At 35.1% G+C, this 22,826-nt stretch overlaps 2 protein-coding genes across 8 annotated transcripts in view; one reads left to right on the forward strand and one right to left on the reverse strand.

Moving 5' to 3' along the window:
- Window positions 1–22,826, reverse strand: part of LOC113231013 (high affinity cAMP-specific and IBMX-insensitive 3',5'-cyclic phosphodiesterase 8) — a 448,718-nt gene that overhangs the window by 361,305 nt on the left and 64,587 nt on the right. The gene's annotated exons all lie outside the window — the stretch shown is intronic.
- Window positions 1,255–9,352, forward strand: LOC113231011 (organic cation transporter protein-like). Of its 7 annotated transcripts, none has more exons than XM_026465146.1 (8): window positions 1,255–1,332; window positions 2,136–2,194; window positions 2,540–2,744; window positions 2,951–3,051; window positions 3,246–3,400; window positions 4,224–4,853; window positions 5,579–5,754; window positions 7,709–9,352. In XM_026465146.1, exons 3-8 carry the CDS (start codon window positions 2,544–2,546, stop codon window positions 7,925–7,927), a joined length of 1,482 nt encoding a protein of 493 aa, XP_026320931.1. In that variant the 5' UTR covers window positions 1,255–1,332; window positions 2,136–2,194; window positions 2,540–2,543; the 3' UTR covers window positions 7,928–9,352. The 7 variants fall into 7 exon arrangements, with proteins under 7 accessions (XP_026320931.1, XP_026320930.1, XP_026320929.1 ...); XM_026465145.1 differs by having other exon boundaries at window positions 1,261–1,332; window positions 2,136–2,300; window positions 5,579–5,758; XM_026465144.1 differs by having other exon boundaries at window positions 1,261–1,332; window positions 2,136–2,300.

The raw sequence follows: 22,826 nt of genomic DNA on the forward strand, positions 1-22,826 counted from the left end.
TGAGATTGAAAATAGTGTGAAATCTGCCTGTATTTTCAGAAACATCTGAAGCGAAATATAGGACAATATTATAACATAACTTACATCAACTTTATAACCCCAGCTTCTTATCTTAGAACAGGCTGTACTCAATTAGCTTTCTTGATGTTTTGATAGTGACAAAACACGTATGATAGGCCTCTTTAACGCACGTCATCAAAAACACTGGGTCACAAAATACTCGGGACGTCGCCATCATTCTTTTCACGCATTTTTGATCTGTGTTATGTTATGCGCGAAAATTTTGTTTATAGAACAACTAGATATTAACCTTATTTTTTGTAAAAAAGAAACAAAACTGGGGGCCTCATAGACTGGCATTTAAACTTGCCTAACTTAACATAGCCACACAAAGGCAGACTGCTGAAACCACTTTTGGCCACTCAGCCGTGAGGACAGAATTTCATCTAAGTATTTTATGCAACCCTAGTACTAGTATATACTATTATTATATCTTATTATATCAGCGGGAAGTCACTGAAACTGTTACTCGTTGTAGAATTAATCAATTTCTCTGTATAAGTTTCATTTAATTTTTTTTAATAAATCACCTGTTTATTTGGGTAGGCAAAGGTTCCACCATATAGTCTCTTCAGGTATTTAGTATCTCTCTTTGGTTTTTTTGATATCAAATAGAAACAAAATAATATTTCTTCGTAAGAAATTCCTCTACGCTGTAGAATTAATTTATCCAATAAGAGGAATTTCTGCCGGGTATTAAACGTTTCGTCGTTAGTAACACTTTTCAGATTTGCTTATTCCTTGAATCTGGGACCTATTCATTACCTTAGAGGATGGAAAAAAGCCTATTATTCGCGGGTTTCTCGTTGCTAGCTTGTTGGTTTTCGGGGCGACACTTTTTTGAGGCTTTCGGTTCATAGCTCGATTAAAAAGGAGAACGTCACCTCTTTATGTGAATTTTTATGCTACATTTTAATATTCGACCTTTTTCAGAAATCTGACATAACAAGACGTTACCATTGACTACATTTTTGACGTTGTTTTTGTAAGACAATTTAATAATATTTTGTACAAAGAAAAAAATAAATCAGTGAGTATTTGTTCAGTGGGTAAAGTAAGATATGCAAAGTAATGCAAATTAAAAAGACATATTTTTATTACTTACGGTCAAACATAATTTGTTTCGTATACATTTGTAAACGGTCTACAAGAAATGACACCTAATGACTCTCCAAAAAATGAAATCATCAGTAATGAGCCACCCAGTACTAGTGCAAAAGTTGTTACAATTTTCCAAAATAAAAGTGAAGAAAAGGATGAAGATAAAAATTTGTAAGCATTAAATTATTAACAAGTAGTTCATTCTCAACATAAATCCTAAAAAGAGTTTAAATTTATATAATTTGAAGCAACAGGGTGTTAACATGTTTTATAGGGTTTATGATATGGCTCAAGAGCTGGGGCTTTGTAGAGTTTCACCGCAGTCAGTGGCTCGATTACTTGGCGCAAATCATTAATTCTGCTAATCTTGCACGACAGATTACTTTCCATCAAATAACTCATACGTATTCTGTTGATGTTCTGTTTTCATAACGATATTCGTAGTCGATCAATCTTTACTTAGCTCACTGAAAGTCTTTCCTTAAATTTGTGTACCTCATTCTTAATATTTAAATGAATTAGAATAATGTCTTGTTTAAATTAACAAGAATATTGGTGCTACTGAATTTCCAAGATAAGCCATTCGGGCTCGCAATTTCTGTGGAATCGTAATTCAAATTTCATCAAACTTATATGGGCCACTCTGTATTAGCAATAAAAATAGTACAGCTTTACAGGATCCTTATTATCAAAATTGATCACACGCGTGAGTGACTATACGATCCGGGAGGCGCAAAGCGAGTAGGCATGTAATCGGTGCCTTCTTTAATAGCCTTGCTGTGTACTTAATTAACCTAACCATAACCCCAGATCGCTTTTTTGTATTTTATGTACCTACTACGACTATTACTTGTATATCGGAGAATAATTTAGATCTGGTTGTCGATGATCAAAATGTACTCCATACCTAGCCATTTTCGGAACCTGTACTATCAATCACCTTTCATATCTTTACTAATGGAATAATATTTTAGGACATCAGCACATCAAGAGATTGACTTGGAGAAAATTTTTATCGAAATGGGGCCAGCAGGTAAATTCCAGCTGCGCAACTTCAGTCTCATCCTAGTACCCGTCATCGTCATGGCAATGTACAACGGACAATATATTTTCAACGCTGCCAAGCCAAACAATCAAAGGTTATCGGAAAATTCTTGAATACGTTTTCGAATAACCGTAACTGGTTAGGTTTTATCTTTGGGAATGTCATCTTGAGAATTTCTTATAAATTGTAAACTATAGAATGTTTTCTTTACGAAAAGTCTGGTAGCCTTTGCTGTATTTGAATTAGAATCTTATAAACAGGTCCCTTGACAAAATCGATTTGTTAACTGCAATAATTTTACAATCAAGACCAATATCCAACAAAAAATTGCAGATGTATGGTTCGAGAATGTGAAAATACTCCGCCGGTATTTAAAACAGGGGAATGGAAGACTTGGGCAATACCAGATGATCCACAGAAAGCTCGATGCTTCCGGTATGCCAACCAAGAAGGCCAATGTAAGAAAGAATCCTTCAGTAAAGATCTTATGAAATGCGACAGTTGGTTATACGAGGATTACAACTCTATTGTCGCTGAGGTAATACTAGATTTATCTTTCTATCACTATTAAATTCATGACCTATTTTGTAAGAGGTTCGCTTAAAGGATTTCCGTAATTTGCTCAGATTGGCGTAATTTTGCTCAGATATCTCATTTAACTAATACTAAATTGTGTTTCAAAGTCGCTAGTTGGGTTGATAGATTACAAGACTAAATATGAAACTAAGCAAACCCGGTTTTCAGTTTGATTTAGGATGCCAAGAGTGGAAGCGTACTTTAGTAGGTACTATCCACGGCCTCGGTTTGATGACTGCCCTTGCATTTATTGGAACTTTGTCTGACCTGTACGTGAGTTCACCACTACCTTTATTTTATTTTGGTATTTTTTTTGTAATTTAAATAGCACTTTCAATAATGTACCGTTAAATTTCGAAATAAGTGAGTTCACAACGAAACAGTTTTAGTAATATTTGGAAAATTGAAGTTTGTTTAATCTCTTCGTTAGTCAAGAACTTACCCGTTACATTACGTATTTAAGATGTGGACGACGTTATACTTTTATCGTCACATCTTCATTGCCGTCGGTGTTGGGAATAGTGCGGGGCCTCTCAAACAGCTACTACATGTATTTGGCCTTTGAATACCTTGAAGCGTTGGTTGCCTCTGGCTCGTATAGCACCGGCTATATCCTAGGTACGGCCGTTATCAGGTATTAATAGAATAAAAATTTGTTTAGTACGTCTGAATACTTCATATACTAAAAATACGTCAAAATAGACTATTTCCCATTGTAATGGACTCATAAATGTAATTGTGGGCAAAGCAAATAGCACACGTCTAAGTTCACTGAGGGAATTCATAAAATGTGATGTTTGGAATCCCCAAAACCTCTTCAGTTCCGTGGCTAAAGAGAGAGTATAATATTAGAGGAAAACATTTAAGCGTGCCGTGTTTTAAAATTAAGACAAATCACAATATGACAGATGACGTATTCAATCGTCTCATTATTAATATTATTATTAGGTGGCCTTATTTAGGGTATACATAGCCCTTCATCATTGCAATCTTCAGTTGATCTAATGTGGTCACCAGTAGTTACAATCCAGAGTCAAGATGAATTTTAAAATTAAAGAACTTAAAAATTCTCCTAGCTTCGACTGCCCATCAATGGTCAATATCGGGTGAGGAATTGCAAAGGAGATCTTTGTGGCCGAACTTACATTCTCTACTGTCTTTTAGCTTAGGACATGTACTTACAATCCTGTTACATTGTCCCGTTAAAGCTTTGATTAGCATTTCGATGCCGTTCCTGTCCAGTGCTCCGATATTGTCTACGGTGGTAAGCACTATAGTCATCAATCTTGACCATCCAATGTCGAGACAATTGGTCTGCAGCACAGTACAGCTAAAAAAGATATTAGTCAATCATCTCGAGCGGACTACCGTCAGAATAATTGTAAACTTCTATTACGGTGAAACTGTATGTCTGATCTATATTTGTTAACTTTTGTTGCAGCACTTGAAATGATCGGGGTAGAAAAAAGAGTTCTCGCCTCAAGCTGTTTGTCCTGCTCCTTCGCAATTGGACAAATATTACTTGCTTTTCTTGCTTGGATATTACCTTACTGGCGCAATCTGACTTTTTTACTCTACACGCCAGGAATTCTATTCGTTACTTATTACTTTTGCCTAGTAGAAAGTGTACGGTGGTTAGTGAGTCAGGGAAGAAAAAAAGAAGCAGCCGATATTATTTTTAAAGGTGCTGCTGTAAATAAAAGAACGTTACCGCCAGATACCATTGCTTATTTGGAAACTATGAGCTCAGTGGTACCGATTAAGACAAGAAAGAAAAGTATAATGACCGAAACAAAGATAATATTCCGGTCCCGAATCTTGTTCAGCCGGTTGATCGTAATCTCCTTCTGGTTTGCTGCTGTGACCTTTATTTACTACGGGTTGTCGATTAATGCAGTATCGCTAACTGGCAATCAGTACCTCAATTATGCACTATTGTCAGTGATCGAGATTCCTGGTTATATCATTAATATCTTTACCCTAGATCACTTCGGCCGTAAGAAAACAATTACAAGCTCGTACCTCATCAGTGCAACTGCATTGACAATTATGCCTTTCATCATAAACATGGGTGAGTGCTCGCGCTGTATGTATACATTATCTAGAGTAAAATATTTCAGAAATATTTTGTTTATAGTCGTTTGTATGTGCACCTTCAAGTATTATATAGATTTTATATATTAAATACTCTCAAATTCTTTCTCATGTTCAGCACGAATTTCCAGTTAAAGTAATTAGCTCATCACTCACTTTAGATAAACGGCAAAAAAGAAATATTTTATAGGCATTAATTTTCATATTACGTTAGGTAAGTATGGCCGCAACTGCGGTCATACACTTTCAATGGAAGCTGATACAACGCATAGATTAGTCACTAACGCAAGACTATGTTTGATACGACCTGTTCATACTGATAGATTACAACGTTTCGTGTAGTCGTTTGTAACACGCGACTTGACTGCAACGCATGATCATCAAGCTGCCTCTGTGGCCGAACGGTTACCATGCCATGACTGCCACGCAGAAGTACAAAGTTCGATTTCCGGTTCGGGAGAATTATTTGTATGGCCTACATTTATGTCTCTCGTGAGTTTGGGTGTAATTTATGGTTGTCTATGCATGTGTGTCCATGGCACCCGCGACACAGGGTTTCCCTAGTGGAGCTATGTTGAGTGTGAGCGTTATTATTATTATCTTATGATCGAATTCGCCGATGTTCATTGGATGGGCCGTGGGCCATATTCTCCTCCACAAATGACTGTTATATTTCTTCTATTAATCGTTATTTGTTATCAGGACCTTTTCCGACAATAATGGTGCTGGTTGCAAAGATGTTTATCAGCATTGTCTTCTCTGCAACGTACTTGTACGTCACAGAACTGACTCCAACAGAAGTACGACATACAATGATGGGTTTGAGCCTATTTATAGGACGACTTGGTAAAAGTAGCGCACCACTCTCACCTCTGCTGGTTGGTTAGTCTCCTTATAATATTATGAACCCTTTGATATAATATCGACGGTCAAAAGGCGATTTGACTAAAGTGACATTTTGGGCGATGTTGATTTACATACACATTGGAATCAGCGATTTTTGTCGCGTCTATTTATATGTTACACATCAATTGAAGCACTTTTTTGGCGTTTAACTCCATCGCGAATTCGCGGGTCATATCCTACATCATAGTGTCAAGCGACATAATTTTCGCAGTTTCTTTTTTAATTAGGAATATGAGTTTACTGTAGTAGGCTCATAATTTATGTTCATGTCTATTCTGCCGTTTCTCCTTGTGTTTTTTAGGAAAACGTATTTTGATCCTTTCTTACCTAGTCCACAGTTGATTACGATTATACAGGTTCAAGAGCACGTCAAGCTTTACACTTAAGACTTAAATCCAACTCTAAGCCGCTTACGATAAGAACGGTCCAAAGTACAAAGTGTCAAGCTTGATGTGCTCTCGACTGTACCATTTTGTTTCATAAATATTTTATAACGTACGATATTTGAATTGTTGTATAATAAACCTATATTCGCTTTAACGTCGCTTGATTCCTTTTACTTTGAACCGATATTAGGTTCGACGTCACTTTATTCTTTTTACTTTAAACCGATATTAGGTTCGACGTCACTTGAATCCTTTTACTTTAAACCGATATTACGTTCAACGTCGATTGAATGATTTTACTTTAAACAGTTTCGGAAAACCAAGTCGCTTATGTTGTTTCTCCCTGTTCAACATTGATTGATTGATTGGTTGGTTTAAGCAATTTTCTGAGTGTTAAGTAAATAGTCTTATGGTTAAATAAATTTTGGTGAAATTACACATGGCAACATATACAATACAAATTTATAATTACAAATTAGGCACATGGGACTTGTCATCTTATGTGTCAGGGTGATCCCTCAGATCTTTGCGATTTAAAGCTCTAAGTGGCAGTGCAACTGTTATGGACAGGCGTGTAGCTTACCATCAGGCGCACGATCTTGTTCATCCCGTCACTTGATATTATAAAAAAAAGTCAAAACGGCTGTTGACCAGTTTATCTTTTTACCTATTTTCCCAAATTATAAAAATTTGTCGTTATGTTTGTAATGTTTTTTTAATTGAAATAACGGAAAAATAATTGAGCACAAAAATAATGTTTTATTTATAATTGCATTGTAAGAATTAAATTCTATAACAGTATTTAAACTATTTGGTTCTTACAAAATCGAACAACTCAAAGAATAAAACGTATAACAATAACCAAAACACTTGTGTTTTTTCTATTTCATCTGTCTTTTTAGTTACTTTCCTTTTTACTACCCAAAAGCATCGTCGCCATCGATTCATTTTGCCAGACACCAGTTTTTATAAATCTTGTACATAAACCTATTAGCTGTATCCCATGACGGCGTTACTTTTTAACTTTAGTTATTTTCCTTATACAAATTGGAATCCTTGTGACGTATGAGCATTTTTACCTTAATCTATTATATTTGTTCCTTCTTACCGCCAAATCCTTCTGCCTTGTCCAGAAAATAGTGCAATAAGCCTCAAGCGAACCTTAACTCAGTGAAAAATACTCTCTTATCTTTGAAATGCATCAAATAATAGAATCATACATATTTTAATATATATAAGAGATTCACCTTCTTTCGTTGAATACATTTTGTACAGTGCAATATTTCTCAAACAAGAAATTTCTAAAGAGCTCTCCTGTAAACCTGTAAACCAAAATGTCGCTTAAATCAAGTCGCCTTTTAACCGTCGATATGCATGTTTTAAAAAGCTACTTAGCGGTAATTTAGCAGTTATATTGCTTAATTCGTGTGCCACTGTACACTAGTGATAGCTGTCTCTATATCTAAAGAATGAATTAAGACCAGGTTCTGTGTTCTTCGATACAGAGACAGTTATAATAGAACACGAGCATTTTCCTCAGTTGCAAGTAACGCCTTATCTACCATACGCCGTGTTCAGTGCTGCAGCTTGGATCGCAGCGGCACTAACTCACTGGACCCCGGAGACACATAATATGAAAATGCCACAAACACTGCAAGAGGCTGAGCATTTAGAACCAGGGTCATCATTTTTGGCTCTTCAAGAACATCAACTTTCGTGTACAAAACATGAAAAAACAGCTGAACATAAGCAATCTTAACCAAAGTTGATTTAAAGCGTTAATAATGATTTAATTCATTGATCCAACTAACTTAAACAACGAATTTTGAGTTTAAACTCTGGGTCAATAGATCGAAGTGAGGTTGAAAATGTAGTATGATCGTATATGTTACAGTCCGTTTCTTAGGTTGCCGGACGAAAGAGAGATCACAATATTTGTACTCCAGACTGTCATTCCGCTTTTGCAACTGTCGTTAATAAATTTTTTCCAGCTTAAAATAGTTAATTATATAATTTTTAAATAGAAAGTAGAGTTTCAAGAAACCAATCAATCGTAGTGGCCACCAAATTACTTTACTGACATTGGTATTTTATACAATGAATAAAAAGCCGAAAAGTACGCATTGAGTGTTAGGTACGGCACTGCGTCTGTTGAAATTTAACTCCGTAATTTTTGCATTTTCAATTCTTAAAGATTGTTTTGTTGATTGGGCGTGCGGTTAGGTATTAATGTGGTGGTAGTGGTTGTCTGTCAATGTAGTGTGTAGTGTTGTATGCAGCAAATATCAACCGCCTGCTGTGCGTGAAATTATGGTAAAGTTAAGATAAAAATATAAACTAACCTATTAACCTTAACGGTGAGACCTCAAGAGACGTTCCAATGAATTATCTAATAGTGTAGCCCTACAACCTAACCGTGTGTAGCCTAACCTAACCATAAATATATATACGGAGATTTATATGTATATGCAGGATATGAACGGGAAGTCTGTCACTATGAGACCTAAGGTGACAAACGGAAGGTTGGAAGGAGGTAAGAAAGTACATGTCGTGCAATGTGTACTGGAATGGTATTTTCACTGCCGGTCAAGCAGACTCACAAGACCCATCTACTGTCGGCTAAGGGTGTCTTGGCCACAGTGAGAGGAGTAGCGGGTAGTACTAAGCAGGATGATGAGTTTGATGAGTTGAAATCAGATGGTAGTGGATAACTAACTTAATATTTACAATTCTTATTACTATTTATATAATTTTTATGACTAATACATAATGATAGGTTTTTCTTAGTGTGCTATGTGTTTTGGTTGCCGACGATGCTCTTTTCTGTTAAGTAGTTAATTATGTTACTATGTTGCACTTCTTGCCTGATGGTGAGGCCATTTTTTGTGACAGTTTAAATGTATGTTACGATCTTGCGTTTTGTTGTTAAATACATGATGTTCAAAGTTGAACAAATCCTTTGACAAAATAGTTGAGAGTGATTGGTGGAACAACAATGCTGAAATTACAGGACTGTGCTTTCAGCAAATGTGGAATAAGGTTGAAAAATTTCATGCGTATCTATTATCATGTTTAATATACGTATTTTTGGCTGTTTATGTTATAGAGCTGGAAGTGGTTTCTTTGGTCAGACTATTCTAAGAGATCTTAAGAATTATCCCGAATTTTTTAGACGATCTTAATAATAGAATACAATAAAAGTGACCCAATACAAAATTTCGTCTTTTTGGAAATACGCAAAATAATTTTTGAAGTTGTGTCTTTTCACATAATTTATTACTTAGAAAATGAACGTGAAACATTTAGCTTTGTATCCTCAGAAATTGTTTCTGATTATTTTAATATTTAACAATTTCAAAATATAATTCACAAAAACTAGTCGTCATAAGGTCACTTTTTTATTAAACTTTACTTAAATCTCATTCATTATCACCAACTTAGCAAGGTGTGGCCTTAATAGAAAAAAAAGAAGAAAAGGATTAAGCCGACGAAGATGAAGCCGTTTCAATTGTGAATGAGAATCGTCTAAGTAATAAAGTAAGTTTTGTTTGTAAAAAAATATGCTGATTTATAAATTAACAACCTTATGAACAATTGCTTTTAAAATCGTTTTACGGTATAAACTTATTTTCTTAATTTTTTGAATTAGGTCATTTTCATTCTAAAGGTGCGTTAGATAAATAAAGTATCATTAAATTTGACTTTTCTAGAAAGTTATTGTGAATGATGTAGAATAATGTAAAACAAATACCACCCAATCGACGTGGGCTAGATATATACATTTAATTAAAATAAATTAGTAGGTATCAAAACTGGATTGTAGGTATATTAATTTCACGTGTTATACATACTGGTATTGATATACTTTCAACCCTAACATGGGTCGGCATAAACCTACATCCTACAAGTTTTATATTATACATTATGACTGGCTTTAACACCTTGTTTGTCTTACAAATTACCAAAATAAAATTATGTGTGCGCATACGTGGTTAATTTTCAGAGCATTTTAATTTCGCCTGACGACCGTTCTGTCTCGTCGGCTTTTACAATAATGAGAATAATAACTGCCTCAGACTTGCGGTGTAATAACACATGTACAATTTATAGTTACAATGTGTTATCGAATTAAAAGAGAGTTCTTTTTATTAATTAAATAAATCGCTTTGTTACTTAGAACCATTTTCCTTCATTGTTTGGCACGGACTTCATATACAGGGTGGAAAAAATCGATGGGACTCGTAGGAAAACTACTTCAAGATAGCTAAGTTTACATGTGCCTCTAATTTCACCAGCACCCCTACCCTTGAAAACTGGAACGCAGTAATGCTCAGATTACTGTTTGGCGACAGAAATAAGTAAAGTGGCAGTACTTCCCTGGACGCATTCTTTCACAAGGAGCAATATTGCTACTAAATTAACTTACAATTAAAGAAGTCCATGAAGCCTAACATTATTACCGACTAATACGCAGGACACGTAGATATTAACAACTAAATAAACAAATTACTACCTTTTTGCAAGCTTATACTTACCTAGATTTTATTCTTATCATGAATCCTATTGATTAGTACAAAAGCAGTGAGTGTTTATTTTTTGCATTTATAGTTGGTTCGACGTTGGTTGGCCAGACTCTCGAAGCACGAACTCCGTCGTTACGATCGTTTTCCCACTTTGGAAGACCAGACTTGAGTTTCGATCGGGGCCAGAACTAAGAATGTATGACAACGAGATTAACAGTTTCAAACTGGCCCGTCTTTTCGTTGACAGACTTCGAGAGCAACTGCGGATTTCATATATCGAGAGCAGGGTTCCAGGTACAGGTAAACTTAAAAAAAAATTGTTAGTGTAGGTAGTTGTTTGTATCAAGAAAAATTAAACAATGTTTCCTTTAAGTAAAATTACCAATTTTAAATACTTAAGGTTCCCTTTCACATCCCATAATTAATTTACACCCTATATATAAAGCCGGCTCCACGTTAAAACTGTACGGTTTGTGTAGACTGAGGGCCCACATGATTTTTGCCAGTCGTAATAACTGGAATGTTCAGTATAAGTTTTAAAGCATTTTGTAAAACGAATCCTCAAATCGCACAATAAACCAAATACTGTAGTAACCATGGGCTAATAACTGAAAAGGACTGCTACTAAATAAAATAAATACCTACTCTTCATGTTACCCTTTCAATGGTAGTTTATTGATTTAATGTTGACAATTTATTGCTCAATGCCAGGAAGACGAAAGTGTGTTAAATTTGAATTACCTAATGTAAAATCGACTAGCCTAATCATGGAAATAAATGGAGAAAAGTTAGACCTTGTTAAGAAAAGCTGTCTTTTTGGGAGTGACCTTAGATAGTAAACTCCAATGGTTTCCACATATATCTTCCTTGGCCAGCACATTAAGCTCTGCTGCACGCAGTCCGTAGAATACGTGAACTTACCGATGTTGCCACTGCTAAACTAGTTCAGTTACTTCCATAGTATAATGTCCTACGGGATTCTCATGAAGGGTAAAGCGGAAGATATACAAACCATATTCGTGTTGCAAAAACGAGCTATTCGTTCTGTGTACCATTTAGGTTCTCGGATTATTCTCAGCGAAAAGTTTATGGAGCCTGGTATCACATGACTGATATTTATTTTGTATGCCCGTAAAAATATACATAATTTCGTTAAGAAAGAAGATATCCAAAATATTAACCTTAGAACAAAGTGGTATATTATTATAAATGTCAACACACATTTTTAAATTAAAATAAAAAGTATTTTCAAAATTACAACTGGTAACTTATTTAGTAAAAGTCACCAAACTGCTGTGCAGTTTGTTGGCGACTAGCGCATTCTTACTTAATTATACCTACTTTACTGGTATATAACATTATATAGTATTAATTGTACTTACTAAATAAAATATAAAAATTACTTTAAGGGGTACGCCTTTAACCTACATTTTAGTACATATCGACTTTTAACTAACTGTCAAGTACAAATCTATTCCGGTTTCTGCGGATTCTAGTATTCACGTTACTGGCTTTAACAAATCAATCTATCAAGCAATTTTAACTGGTAACTTATTTTAAGTCACCAAACTGTTATACAGTTTGTTGGCGAAATGCGCACTCTTACTTTTTTTTAACGCACTGACTCAAGATTGCCCTACCTATACTACTTTACTGGTATATATCATTACATAGTATTAATTGTACTTACTAAATACAATATAAAAACTACTTTAAGAGGTACATTCAAAGTTCTGTTAAAATTTCTTCAAAATGAAGCGAACTAATGAAGATGGTCTTTGATCCAACGTTTAAATTCGGCAGTCCTATGATTTCCAATCATTCTTTCTTCCTTTTTTCATTTGTAGGAAAACTTGAAGTAATAAAAATAATAATAATAAAACAATATAAACCTCGTAGTAAATTGATTTAATAACAGAATATCGATAATATGTATGATTACAAGTTCAACACTATCTTAAAATAATCGTTAACAACAATCATCAAAATATACAAACGAACAGGCAATCTAAAGTAACAAAAGCAACACTTGGCAAGATTTATAAATAAACTACTTAAATAAGTCTAATTACATGAAATATTTGAGCTATTGTGTGATTTATAGACAAAAAAATAACACATGCCTGTGCAATGTAACATTCGATTGATTTGCACTTTTTCTAAAGCCACATCCCTTAATGCTGCAGCGTCGCATTTTTATTAATACCTAATTATTCTCACTGTCAATATTTTTATCCAATTTAATTATAATATTAGGGGTTAAAGTATGAAATTGCCGTTTTATTGCAATAGGTTCTTTGAATTTTCATAGAATCTTCATGGTTTGAGGTTTTCGAATGAAACTTTTTTCAAATGGTTTCTGTGATTTTTTTTTTTTAAATTTGAAACATTTGAATATCGACTTTCAATTGTTTTTGTTATTCAATTTAGACAAGAAAGATTGATACTGCGAAAATTCGAGTGATTTTTGAATACGAGTTCCGACGCGGAACTAACGCGGCAGAAACAGCCCGCAATATCAATGCTGCGTTTGGAGAGGGGTCTACTAATGAACGCACCGTGCGATTTTGGTTTAAACGCTTTCGTGATGGAAATTTCGACTTAAAGAACGAGGCACGAGGAAGACCGCCCACACAGGTGAATAACGATGAATTAAGAGAGATAGTGGAAGCCGATCCTAGTCAAACTACCCAGGAATTAGCGGCATGGTTTAACGTTACCTTACCCACAATATTGACTCACTTGCGTCAAATCAATAAAATAAAAAAATACGAAAAATGGGTGCCTCATGATTTGACTGATCTGCAGAAAGAAACGCGTGTTGAAACTTGTGTTGCCTTGTTGAACCGGTACAGAAATGAAGGAATATTGGATCGAATTGTAACATGTGATGAAAAGTGGATTCTTTATGATAACCGGAAAAGAAAAATGCAATGGCTGACCCCAGGTCAAATGCCACAACAGTGTCCTAAAGCAAAACTTACCAATAAAAAGGTAATGGTAACTGTTTGGTGGTCTCAGCATGGTGTTATTCACTATAGTTTTCTCCGATCTGGTCAAGCAATAACGGCAGATGTCTATTGTGCCGAACTCCGAACCATGTTGACAAAACTAGCAGTAAAACAGCCCCGACTCATGAATCGATCTTCACCATTATTGCTCCACGACAACGCGAGACCTCACACAGCACGAGAAACCATTTTGACCCTTCAGGAACTGCAGTTAGAAACCATTCGTCATCCTCCGTATTCACCAGACCTTGCTCCAACGGACTACCATTTTTTTCGTGATTTGGACAATTATCTACGTGACAAGAAGTTTTCTTCCCAGGAGCCAGTACAAAATGCTTTCACACAGTTTGTGCAGTCTAGATCGTCGGAGTTATATCGCAAAGGCATTAATAACCTTCCCATTAGATGGCAGCAATGTATAGATAATAATGGCAACTATTTTGATTAAATAAATTTGTTAAAAATTTAAAAAATAAACAATTTAGATTTTCAGTACAAATCGGCAATTTCATACTTTAACCCCTATTACATGCGAGTAATTCAATAGTACATTTGGAAAACATTTGTTTTGACATTTGATGTACTTCCCTTTGACAACGGTATCATGTACCTCATGTACTGCGAAATGGACACGGTTGGCATTTAAGATGACGTTACGTATTTTCGATTCCCGTGTTTGGCACAGACCAATGTAATGCTATCTCTTTTGGCTTAAGACGGCACATAATAGTTAAACAAAGACAATAACATGTTTATGTTTTCGACGTCGAAATGCACCATATACATATAACGTCTGATTTATATATGTCAACGTAACATGTCCTTTAGTTTCCATAGTAATATGGAATAAATGATTATTTGACTTTGGCAATGACTACATTATCGCAGATCTGAAAAGCTTAAAATTCCGTGTTATACCTAGATGGCGCCGATCAATAACCTGGATGTTGTTTATATATTATACAAATGGCAGAGGATATCAATTAATTCCTTTTTTAATATGAAATTTAAGAAGTAATAGAATAGAATAAGCTTTATTGTACACAAAATTAGAAATAGTGACAATACAAAAACAGTTAAAGATATAATCGGCGGCCTTACCGCTAGACAGCGGCTCTCTTCCCGGCAATCTTACAAATTATTACGGAGTTTTAGGTGAAGGGCAGTTAATGGTGCACAAAGCAGCTAAACGATGTGCAAATTGAACGGAATACATTCTTAAACAAACTTCACAAAAACGTACGTATATAACATGCATGCACATTGCTACGTACCAAATATATAACTACATACACATACAATATATAGGAATATTCCTGTAATACATATTATAAATCCACACATTACATTATATACACACAATCATATATCATCATCATCCTATCGCAGTACGCTGCTGGACATAGGCCTCCCCCAATGTGCGCCTTTTCACTCGGTCCTCAGCTTGTCACATCCATTTCCCGCCAGCAACCGTTCGCAGGTCGTCACTCCACCTGGCCAGAGGGCGTCCTACACTACGTTTGCCGAGTTGCGGTCTCCACTCTAGAACTCGTTTTCCCCATCGGTTATCGGTGCTTCGACAGATATAGCCAGCCCACTGCCACTTCAGCTTGCTTATTGTACGAGCTATATCGGTGACCTTGGTTCTCTGTCGGATAACCTCATTACGGATTTTATCTCTCTCTCTCTCTCTCTTTTTAGTTCGCTGAGCGACTTTAAATTGGTCGACTAGCCGTATCGTGCGTGTCCACGTCTCGTCTTCATAAATCATAACAGGCAGGACGCACTGGTTGAAAATCTTTGTTTTCAGATTTTGTGGTTATAGGTGACGAGAATTCTCGACGTAGCTTCCCAAACGCTGCCCATTCATGCTGAATCCTCCTCTTGGCTTCCTTCTCGAAATTGTTTGTACCTAACTGCAGAATCTGCCCGAGGTAAGTGTATTCGGAAAAAACTTCAAGAAGGTGGCCATTTACGACTATGGGTCTCGGATCAATGTAATCATTAATCATGACTTTGGTCTTGTCCAAGTTCATGCAGAGACCAATAAGTCGCAAGGCGGACACTAGGCCGTCCAGCATTTGTTGTAGCTTCTCCAGCGACTCTGCCATTAGGACTATGTCATCTGCAAATCGTAAGTGTGAGATGTACTCCCCTTTTATGTTAATGCCCATACTTTTCCAGTCCAGCATCTTAAACATATCCTCCAATCCGGCTGTGAACAGTTTCGGGAGTGTGACATCCTTCTGTCTCACTCCTCTGCGTAATTGGATGGATTTAGACTGCTGGTCCTGTACTTGGACACTCATAGTGGCGGCGTTGTACAGACATCTCAGCACTTCGATGTAACGATAGTCCACTTGGCATCGCTGCAAGTATTCATTACACATTATTTTAATTTGGATGGCGAATACTTCAACTTATTCTACTAAATTGAAATTACTAAGTGATAAGTAATGTTTATTTATCAATTCCTTAAATTTGGTAATTCCTTAAGTACGGTTTTTTCTAAAATTATTTTCTGAATTTTAACAAATATGCTATCTAGCATTAGTGTGCTACAAACTAATTTATAAATTAACGCTTCCTAATATGAGTAGATGGCGTTAATCCTAAACAAATTAAAAGAATAGCCAGCACTATCCATAAAAATCTGGAGCATTAAGCGCCATCTAGTCTATTTGTTTGTTATCACTAGAAACATGAGTAGCTTTAATAAATTGTAGCTTGTCAATGTAAAAGAAATTAGTTAGAAAAATAGCTATTTGGTACTCGTCGCGACGTCATGTACCACCAGGTATTAAATACCTGACAACGCTGTCTTGTATCGCGGTAAGCAGTCCTCTTCTGTTATTGGTCCACGAAAGTAACTCAAACATGGTAAAATTGAAAAAAACACGATTTAAAATTTAAAAAAATACTGAATGTATCTTATTGTGAACAATTGGATTATTTCTATTCATACATAATATTTATTTATCCACTTATAAACGAGGATATTTTTATTGGACCCATTCAATAATTTTTGAACAAATCGTGTTTTTTAAAGTCCACTATTTACGACAGTATTTGTTACGACAATTTCACGTGTGAAATGTACGTAGTAACGTAGCAACGTAGAGCCATTTAAAACGAAACATATTAATTGCTAAATAGATTAGTTTCAAAACATTGTTGATAGGTTAATTAAAAAAATACTTATGTATAAATCACCTTGAACTTTAACGTGTTTACAGATAGTTTTTAACAATTTTAATGCCCAGATGTGGGCTGTCAGAGTGTTGGCAATGTTTCTTGAAAATCTGTCTTATTTTACAACCATCTTGACCGATATTTCGTATGCAAAAATAAACATTTTACCACAAAAACAAAAATAATTACGCCTGCAGAAATGTTTGATCTTGACATGCACGTGTTTAATGAGCAGTGAAATTTGCTTCTATTCCCATTACTTCCATTTCAATATATTAGTTTTATTGATATTTTAATTAGAACTTTTAGTATTATACAATCCACATATGATCATACGTCAAAAGTGCTTATAACACATAAATGTTTTAAAAACAATATACATGAACGAAATACATGAAACAGATTATGTATATGTAACATTTTATAGCTCACCAAAAAAGTTATCAACCAATGCTTCACACGATAATAATATGGAAAAAATCCAAAGAAAACAAGTACAAGACCGTAGTGATCCGTTTGAAATGGATGTACAACAATTTATGAAAAGATACCGACTTAGCCAGATATGATATCTTTGCGATGAACTGAAACTGCACATATCGAGGCCTACAAAATCCACCGATTTATTGCATAGTATAATTTCTAACAATTTAATTTATAGTTAAATATTCTTAAAATATTATTGACATGTTTTCAACAACTACAAACTAAAAATTTACCCGCGGAATTTCGTCGACGTTTGACGTCGTTCGGAACTTAATTTGCGCTTTTCTCTTATTTACAAAAATTTATATATAGTGTATTGATCTTATTAGATAGCGTCTTTATTATTATTATTATAGTGTCTTTATTTATTTTCGTACATGAATAATAAGTATCTATTATTTTTCTCTTAAATTAAGTGACAAATATAACACCCCAAACTTACCGGTAAATATTCATCCATGTTTTTGAACGTTATAATAAAAAGCACGAGCTAGTCAAGTCGCAGTCATAGACAAAATAACCAGCGAGAAATTGGGGAAAAATATATATGTCGCTCCTTTAGGGTATGTCGTAATACAAATTTTATCCAGTCAGTTTTTGGGCGTAAAAAGAATTGCCTGGAACTTGAGTGTTTTTTTTTAAGTTCATAATACGCCCCCTGGACACTAAATATTGAAACGTTAATCCAGTGTTACTCCAGCGCTGGTATCTAGTGACGTTAAGTCCAACTACTGAAGTAATTCAAATCAGCCATTAAGTTGAGTAAACTTGTCCGACCTTGCAGGCAAAAATTTCAAATTCCGATTTAATACATTATCAATTAGTAGCAGTAGAGCTCCTTGTGAAAGAGTTCGTCCAAGAAAGTACTGCCACCTTACCTATTTCTGCCCGCAATTAGTAATGTGAGCATTACTGCGTTCCGGTTAGGAAGGGTAAGGGTGCTGGTGAAATTACAGGCACATTGGACTTGTCAATTTATGTCTCAGGGTGACGGGCGCAGTGGCAGTGCCCCACAGATCCTTGCGATGTAATGCTTGAGTGGCACTGCAACTGTTGTAAATAGGCATGTCGCTTACCACCAGGCGCACTACTTGTTCGTCCCGTCATTTAGTATTATAAAAAAATTACATCAATACAAATAAACATATGTTTGCGTTTCTGGCCACATATTATTAGGTCGTCATTGGAGAGGGAGAATTTTAATACGTAATATTAAACTGAAATACTCGTATAATTCACTACTTACAATGTAATGTTGTCCTTTAGTTACTTCGTTTGCGTCTATTGGAAAGTCTCCAGGTGTAATCATAACACGGAAATGACATTCTTAATTTTTCATTTAGTCACATGAGATATATTTATAAAAATTAGCATTTTAACAAACGTCTATAAGCTTAGCCGGTGAAAAAATTTACATCATAAGTCAGTTCTAATCAACACGTAGTAAAATCGTACAGAAACTTAGTCTGTACTTTTAACATTTTTAATTTGTAAGTCAGTGCGACGTACTGAAGTGAAGACATGCTAACCTAAACCCAAAGGAGCCTACAGATATGCTCGATTTTTTGACGATCGACACGTATCGATCTACAAAGAATACGATATCAATCAGACGATCGTTTTATACATGTTTACTCGATTTTGTCTGATCACACGTGTCGAACAAGTTTTTTGAATTTTTGTTTGTTTGTGAGTTTGTACACGTGAATATCCTCAACAATTAAATAAATTTGGATACGATTTTCAATGATATATTAATAAAAGCCAAGCTCAACATTTTTTTTTTTTTATTTTATTTAAAATGACAGCGAAGTAAAATAGATACGTCAACTTTAAATTGTGTGTCGTAAGTACTCGAAATGTCGCGTGCAGAAGTCAACACGAAGTGAGTGCGGTGACCAAACGATTGAATATACGATCGGTAGGTCAATATGGATACGTGATACTACATATTAATCATCAGTACATCTCAAAAGTATAAACTACGGCACAACCATGTACTTAGCTTTTATGATTTAAGCAAATAACGGTTTTAATGATAAGAATAAATTGAAAATTATATTATATTTAAAAGTACTTGTTATGTTATAATAACAATAATTTTAGCAGCAGTATAGTTCCTTCTGAGAATTCGTCCAGGGAAGTGACAACCTTACCTATGTCTGCTGCAAAGCAGTTATGTTGGCATATACAGCGTTTCGGTTTTCAACACAAAAAGAACTCAATAAATTCAACCATATGTAGAAACTTTATTTTAGTACGGAAGAGGTCTTGCTATGGAAAATGCATATAGTACGAAAGAGGTCTTATTATGGAAAATGCACCGTGTGATTGCACTGATGATTCTTCACAACATTGAACGCAATATTGTGAATAAAATTTGAATTCAATCTTGAATTCTTCGGTGGCTTAAAGGCCAGTATGCATTAAACACAGCCTATTGAAAAATATGGATATACGTTGTTTCAAGTATTCCAAACATATTTTCACAAAAATAAACCAAAACAATGTAACTAAAATACTGTAAAATATGCCAAATAGGAAGCCACTATTGTAATTTTTACTACGCACTCCATTCTGTTTCTAGAACAATAAAGTTAAAACAATAGATTGACATACCAAATTTGGAAGACTATTTTACGCATTCTTTCTTTAAGGAAGTACGTGTATTTTAAAATCAAACACGTTTTAATGCAAATGATCTATACACTAGACCGTGTATTAAAATGTAGGTAATAAATTTTAATTGCAGCTGTCAACCAGAACAGATTGCTTAATTTATAGTAATAGCCTTGCAAATTGAGAGGCATGTACTAGTAAGTACCAAATTGTTGTTTCTCGGGTTATCATTGTTGCTTGTGTTAATATAGCTGTTGTGAATGTTGTTTTAAAGATTCTTGAGAATAATGGATGCTCAATACGCATAGTTATTAGAGTTAATACAGTGGGTGCAGTTTCTTTAGCGAAGAGAATAGTACAATAAAGGAAACGAATAAACGGAATAATTAGTGGCCTATTCTGTTAACCTCTGATGAAATAAATGGGGCCAAGCAAGGATCTAAAGTTTCGAAATGTTTGGACACGGAACAAATTTGTCTCAAGTATCTTTTGTCACCGAGTGTGACAAAATGCCACTGTTCGATAGAGGTGACGAAGTTTGTATTGATAAATTAGTAGTTTGTCGAGACCACATTAAACGCCGAGTGATTGGTTCACCTCAATTCGCCCACTATTCCCGTTATAGTCAATTCTTATCCAAGAAATCCCCATGTCTTAATTTCCAGAGCCGAGATCAGACCAAAGTAAATAGACATAGATTATCGAATTAACTTGTGGAAGTGTCAGTGGACCGGTCACACACCTCGGAAGAAACGTTGAGGTAGGAAGGTTTTAGAATGGAGACCATATTTTGGGAAATGGAGTGAGACCGACTGGAGATGACCAAAAAGTGAAATGGAGTATCTCAGAAGAGGCTAAGCTCATTGAAATGAGAGTTGCTAATGGTGAGGATTATTTCCGTTACTTTGGGGAGAAAAATAAGAAACACCCAGTGAAGGGACAACTATCGGAATATGATAGATATAACTATTTTCATATCTACCTGAGGAATATAATTTGTTTCTGGATTTAGGCGTCGTTTGTCGGCATTCGGAAACCACAAGGAAAGTATTGAATAGTAATGCAATTTTAAAGTTTCTTCTAGCATTATTTTAACCGCTATTGTTATTTGGTTCTCCTCACCTATATGTATTTAAAACCTATATATTTAACCCTATTTTCGGATACTCGTAAGAGTATCCAAAAATAGGGTTAAAATATATCTTATTCAGTTCCGTAGTTTAGACAAAATCCTGAAATTGTTCACAGAGGTATTACCCTTTTGAATGTAAAATATTTGTGATTCAGAGTTTTCATGCTTGATACTTTTAAATGAAAGAAGGAAAAATATTCAATTCGATAACACTTTGAGAAACATAGTAGTATCTCAAAAAATTGCTCTATGCTATAGATTGCCGTAAAAATTCAAAAAAATTGTAAAAAAATATACCCCAAAAAAAGGTATTACCTTGAAATAATCGTCTTCGTTTTAATATTTTTAAAATATGCTTACCTTATAATGAACACATGCCGTGTTTTAGTTTTAGTACTCTGTTAAACAAATGACGACGTCTTCACGATTACAGCTTCGTGTGTAATACTGAATACAACTGTGTTGCCCAATGTTTGGGGCCAAAACGTGCAAAAAGTTTAAAGATACTACCCTGCTTCCCGCGCCATTTCACATCCGATTGTTACAATACCTTGTCCATTTAGAAAGATCTCGATATTTTAATAGGACTGCATTTTAAAGTAAAAAGTTCAAATTTAGGAAATATTGACACTGATATAACTTCATATTCATAATCATAAGTACTAGCGGTATTAGTCTTAATGACAGAATGCCGAACAATGTAATAAAACAGAATTCTGGTAAAGATGTTGCAGTAACCAGGATAGAAAAGGGTTTCTTTTCAAAGATATTGACTTCGATGGTTTAGTCATGTAGAAAGAATGAATGTTGGTAGATTGACGGCACAAGGCATGGGGAGAGGTCGACCTCGGCGTACATGTCTCGATTAGATGGGGGATGGCCTTAAAACATATCGGGTTAAAAGTACCAAGAATAAACGGATATGTATAATGAGACTAATGGGAGTGGAGGAGCCAAAGGAGTTCTGTCCTCCGCCACCTCCACTCCCATTGCGGTGTTGTGTACTCTGCCTTCTTTGGTGGGAGACACGTGTGATGATAAGTATTATACGTACTGTATTACTCAAAATTCAAGAAGCGAAGGTATTCAAATAAGTACGCCATACAGCATCAAATATTCTACTCATTCATTATGAAAGAATTGTTCTCTTTGTTCCGATATCTGACATGGCATCTGGAATAAGAGGTCGCTGCAATGGTTCGATTTAATTGAATTCCGAGTTTCCGATATCCGATAGAGTCAGCACGGTGGATATAATATCGATTGGATGATTGCCCGATAGGGACCATGGATTAGAATGAAATACGTGGAGTATATCGGATTTAGAAATATGTAAGTAATTGGTTTCAAATTAACAGGGATATACGTGTTCTATATTATGATTATACCTGTCATGATACCAGGTGGAATATTTCCCGCATACAACACAGTGAAAATTATCTCTCAAAAATTTTATAATTATTCATATTAATAGTTACTATTATAACGTCAAGCCGTGGTAGCCTAATGATTCGACCTACCACCTCTCAAGCAGAAGCTGTGGATTTGAATTCGGGTTCGAATCAGTTTTTCGGAATTTATGTGCGAAATTTAATATGAAATGTAAAATGAGCTATTCGGTGAAGGAAAACATAGTAATGAAACCTGTAAATCGAAGAAGGTTAGCACCCTCGTGTGAAGCATTGGGCCAGGCTG

This window comes from Hyposmocoma kahamanoa, unplaced genomic scaffold (genome assembly GCF_003589595.1).
Source record: "Hyposmocoma kahamanoa isolate Upper Pololo Valley unplaced genomic scaffold, ASM358959v1 64, whole genome shotgun sequence".
Taxonomy (NCBI): Eukaryota; Metazoa; Arthropoda; class Insecta; order Lepidoptera; family Cosmopterigidae; genus Hyposmocoma; species Hyposmocoma kahamanoa.

Coding starts and splice junctions, on each gene's coding strand:
- LOC113231011 (XM_026465144.1), top strand. CDS start 2,182: ATGGGGCCAGCAGGTAAATTCCAGCTGCGCAACTTCAGTCTCATCCTA. Junction 2,301..2,539: donor GCCAAGCCAAACAATCAAAG/GTTATCGGAAAA, acceptor AAAAAATTGCAG/ATGTATGGTTCGAGAATGTG. Junction 3,401..4,223: donor TAGCACCGGCTATATCCTAG/GTACGGCCGTTA, acceptor CTTTTGTTGCAG/CACTTGAAATGATCGGGGTA.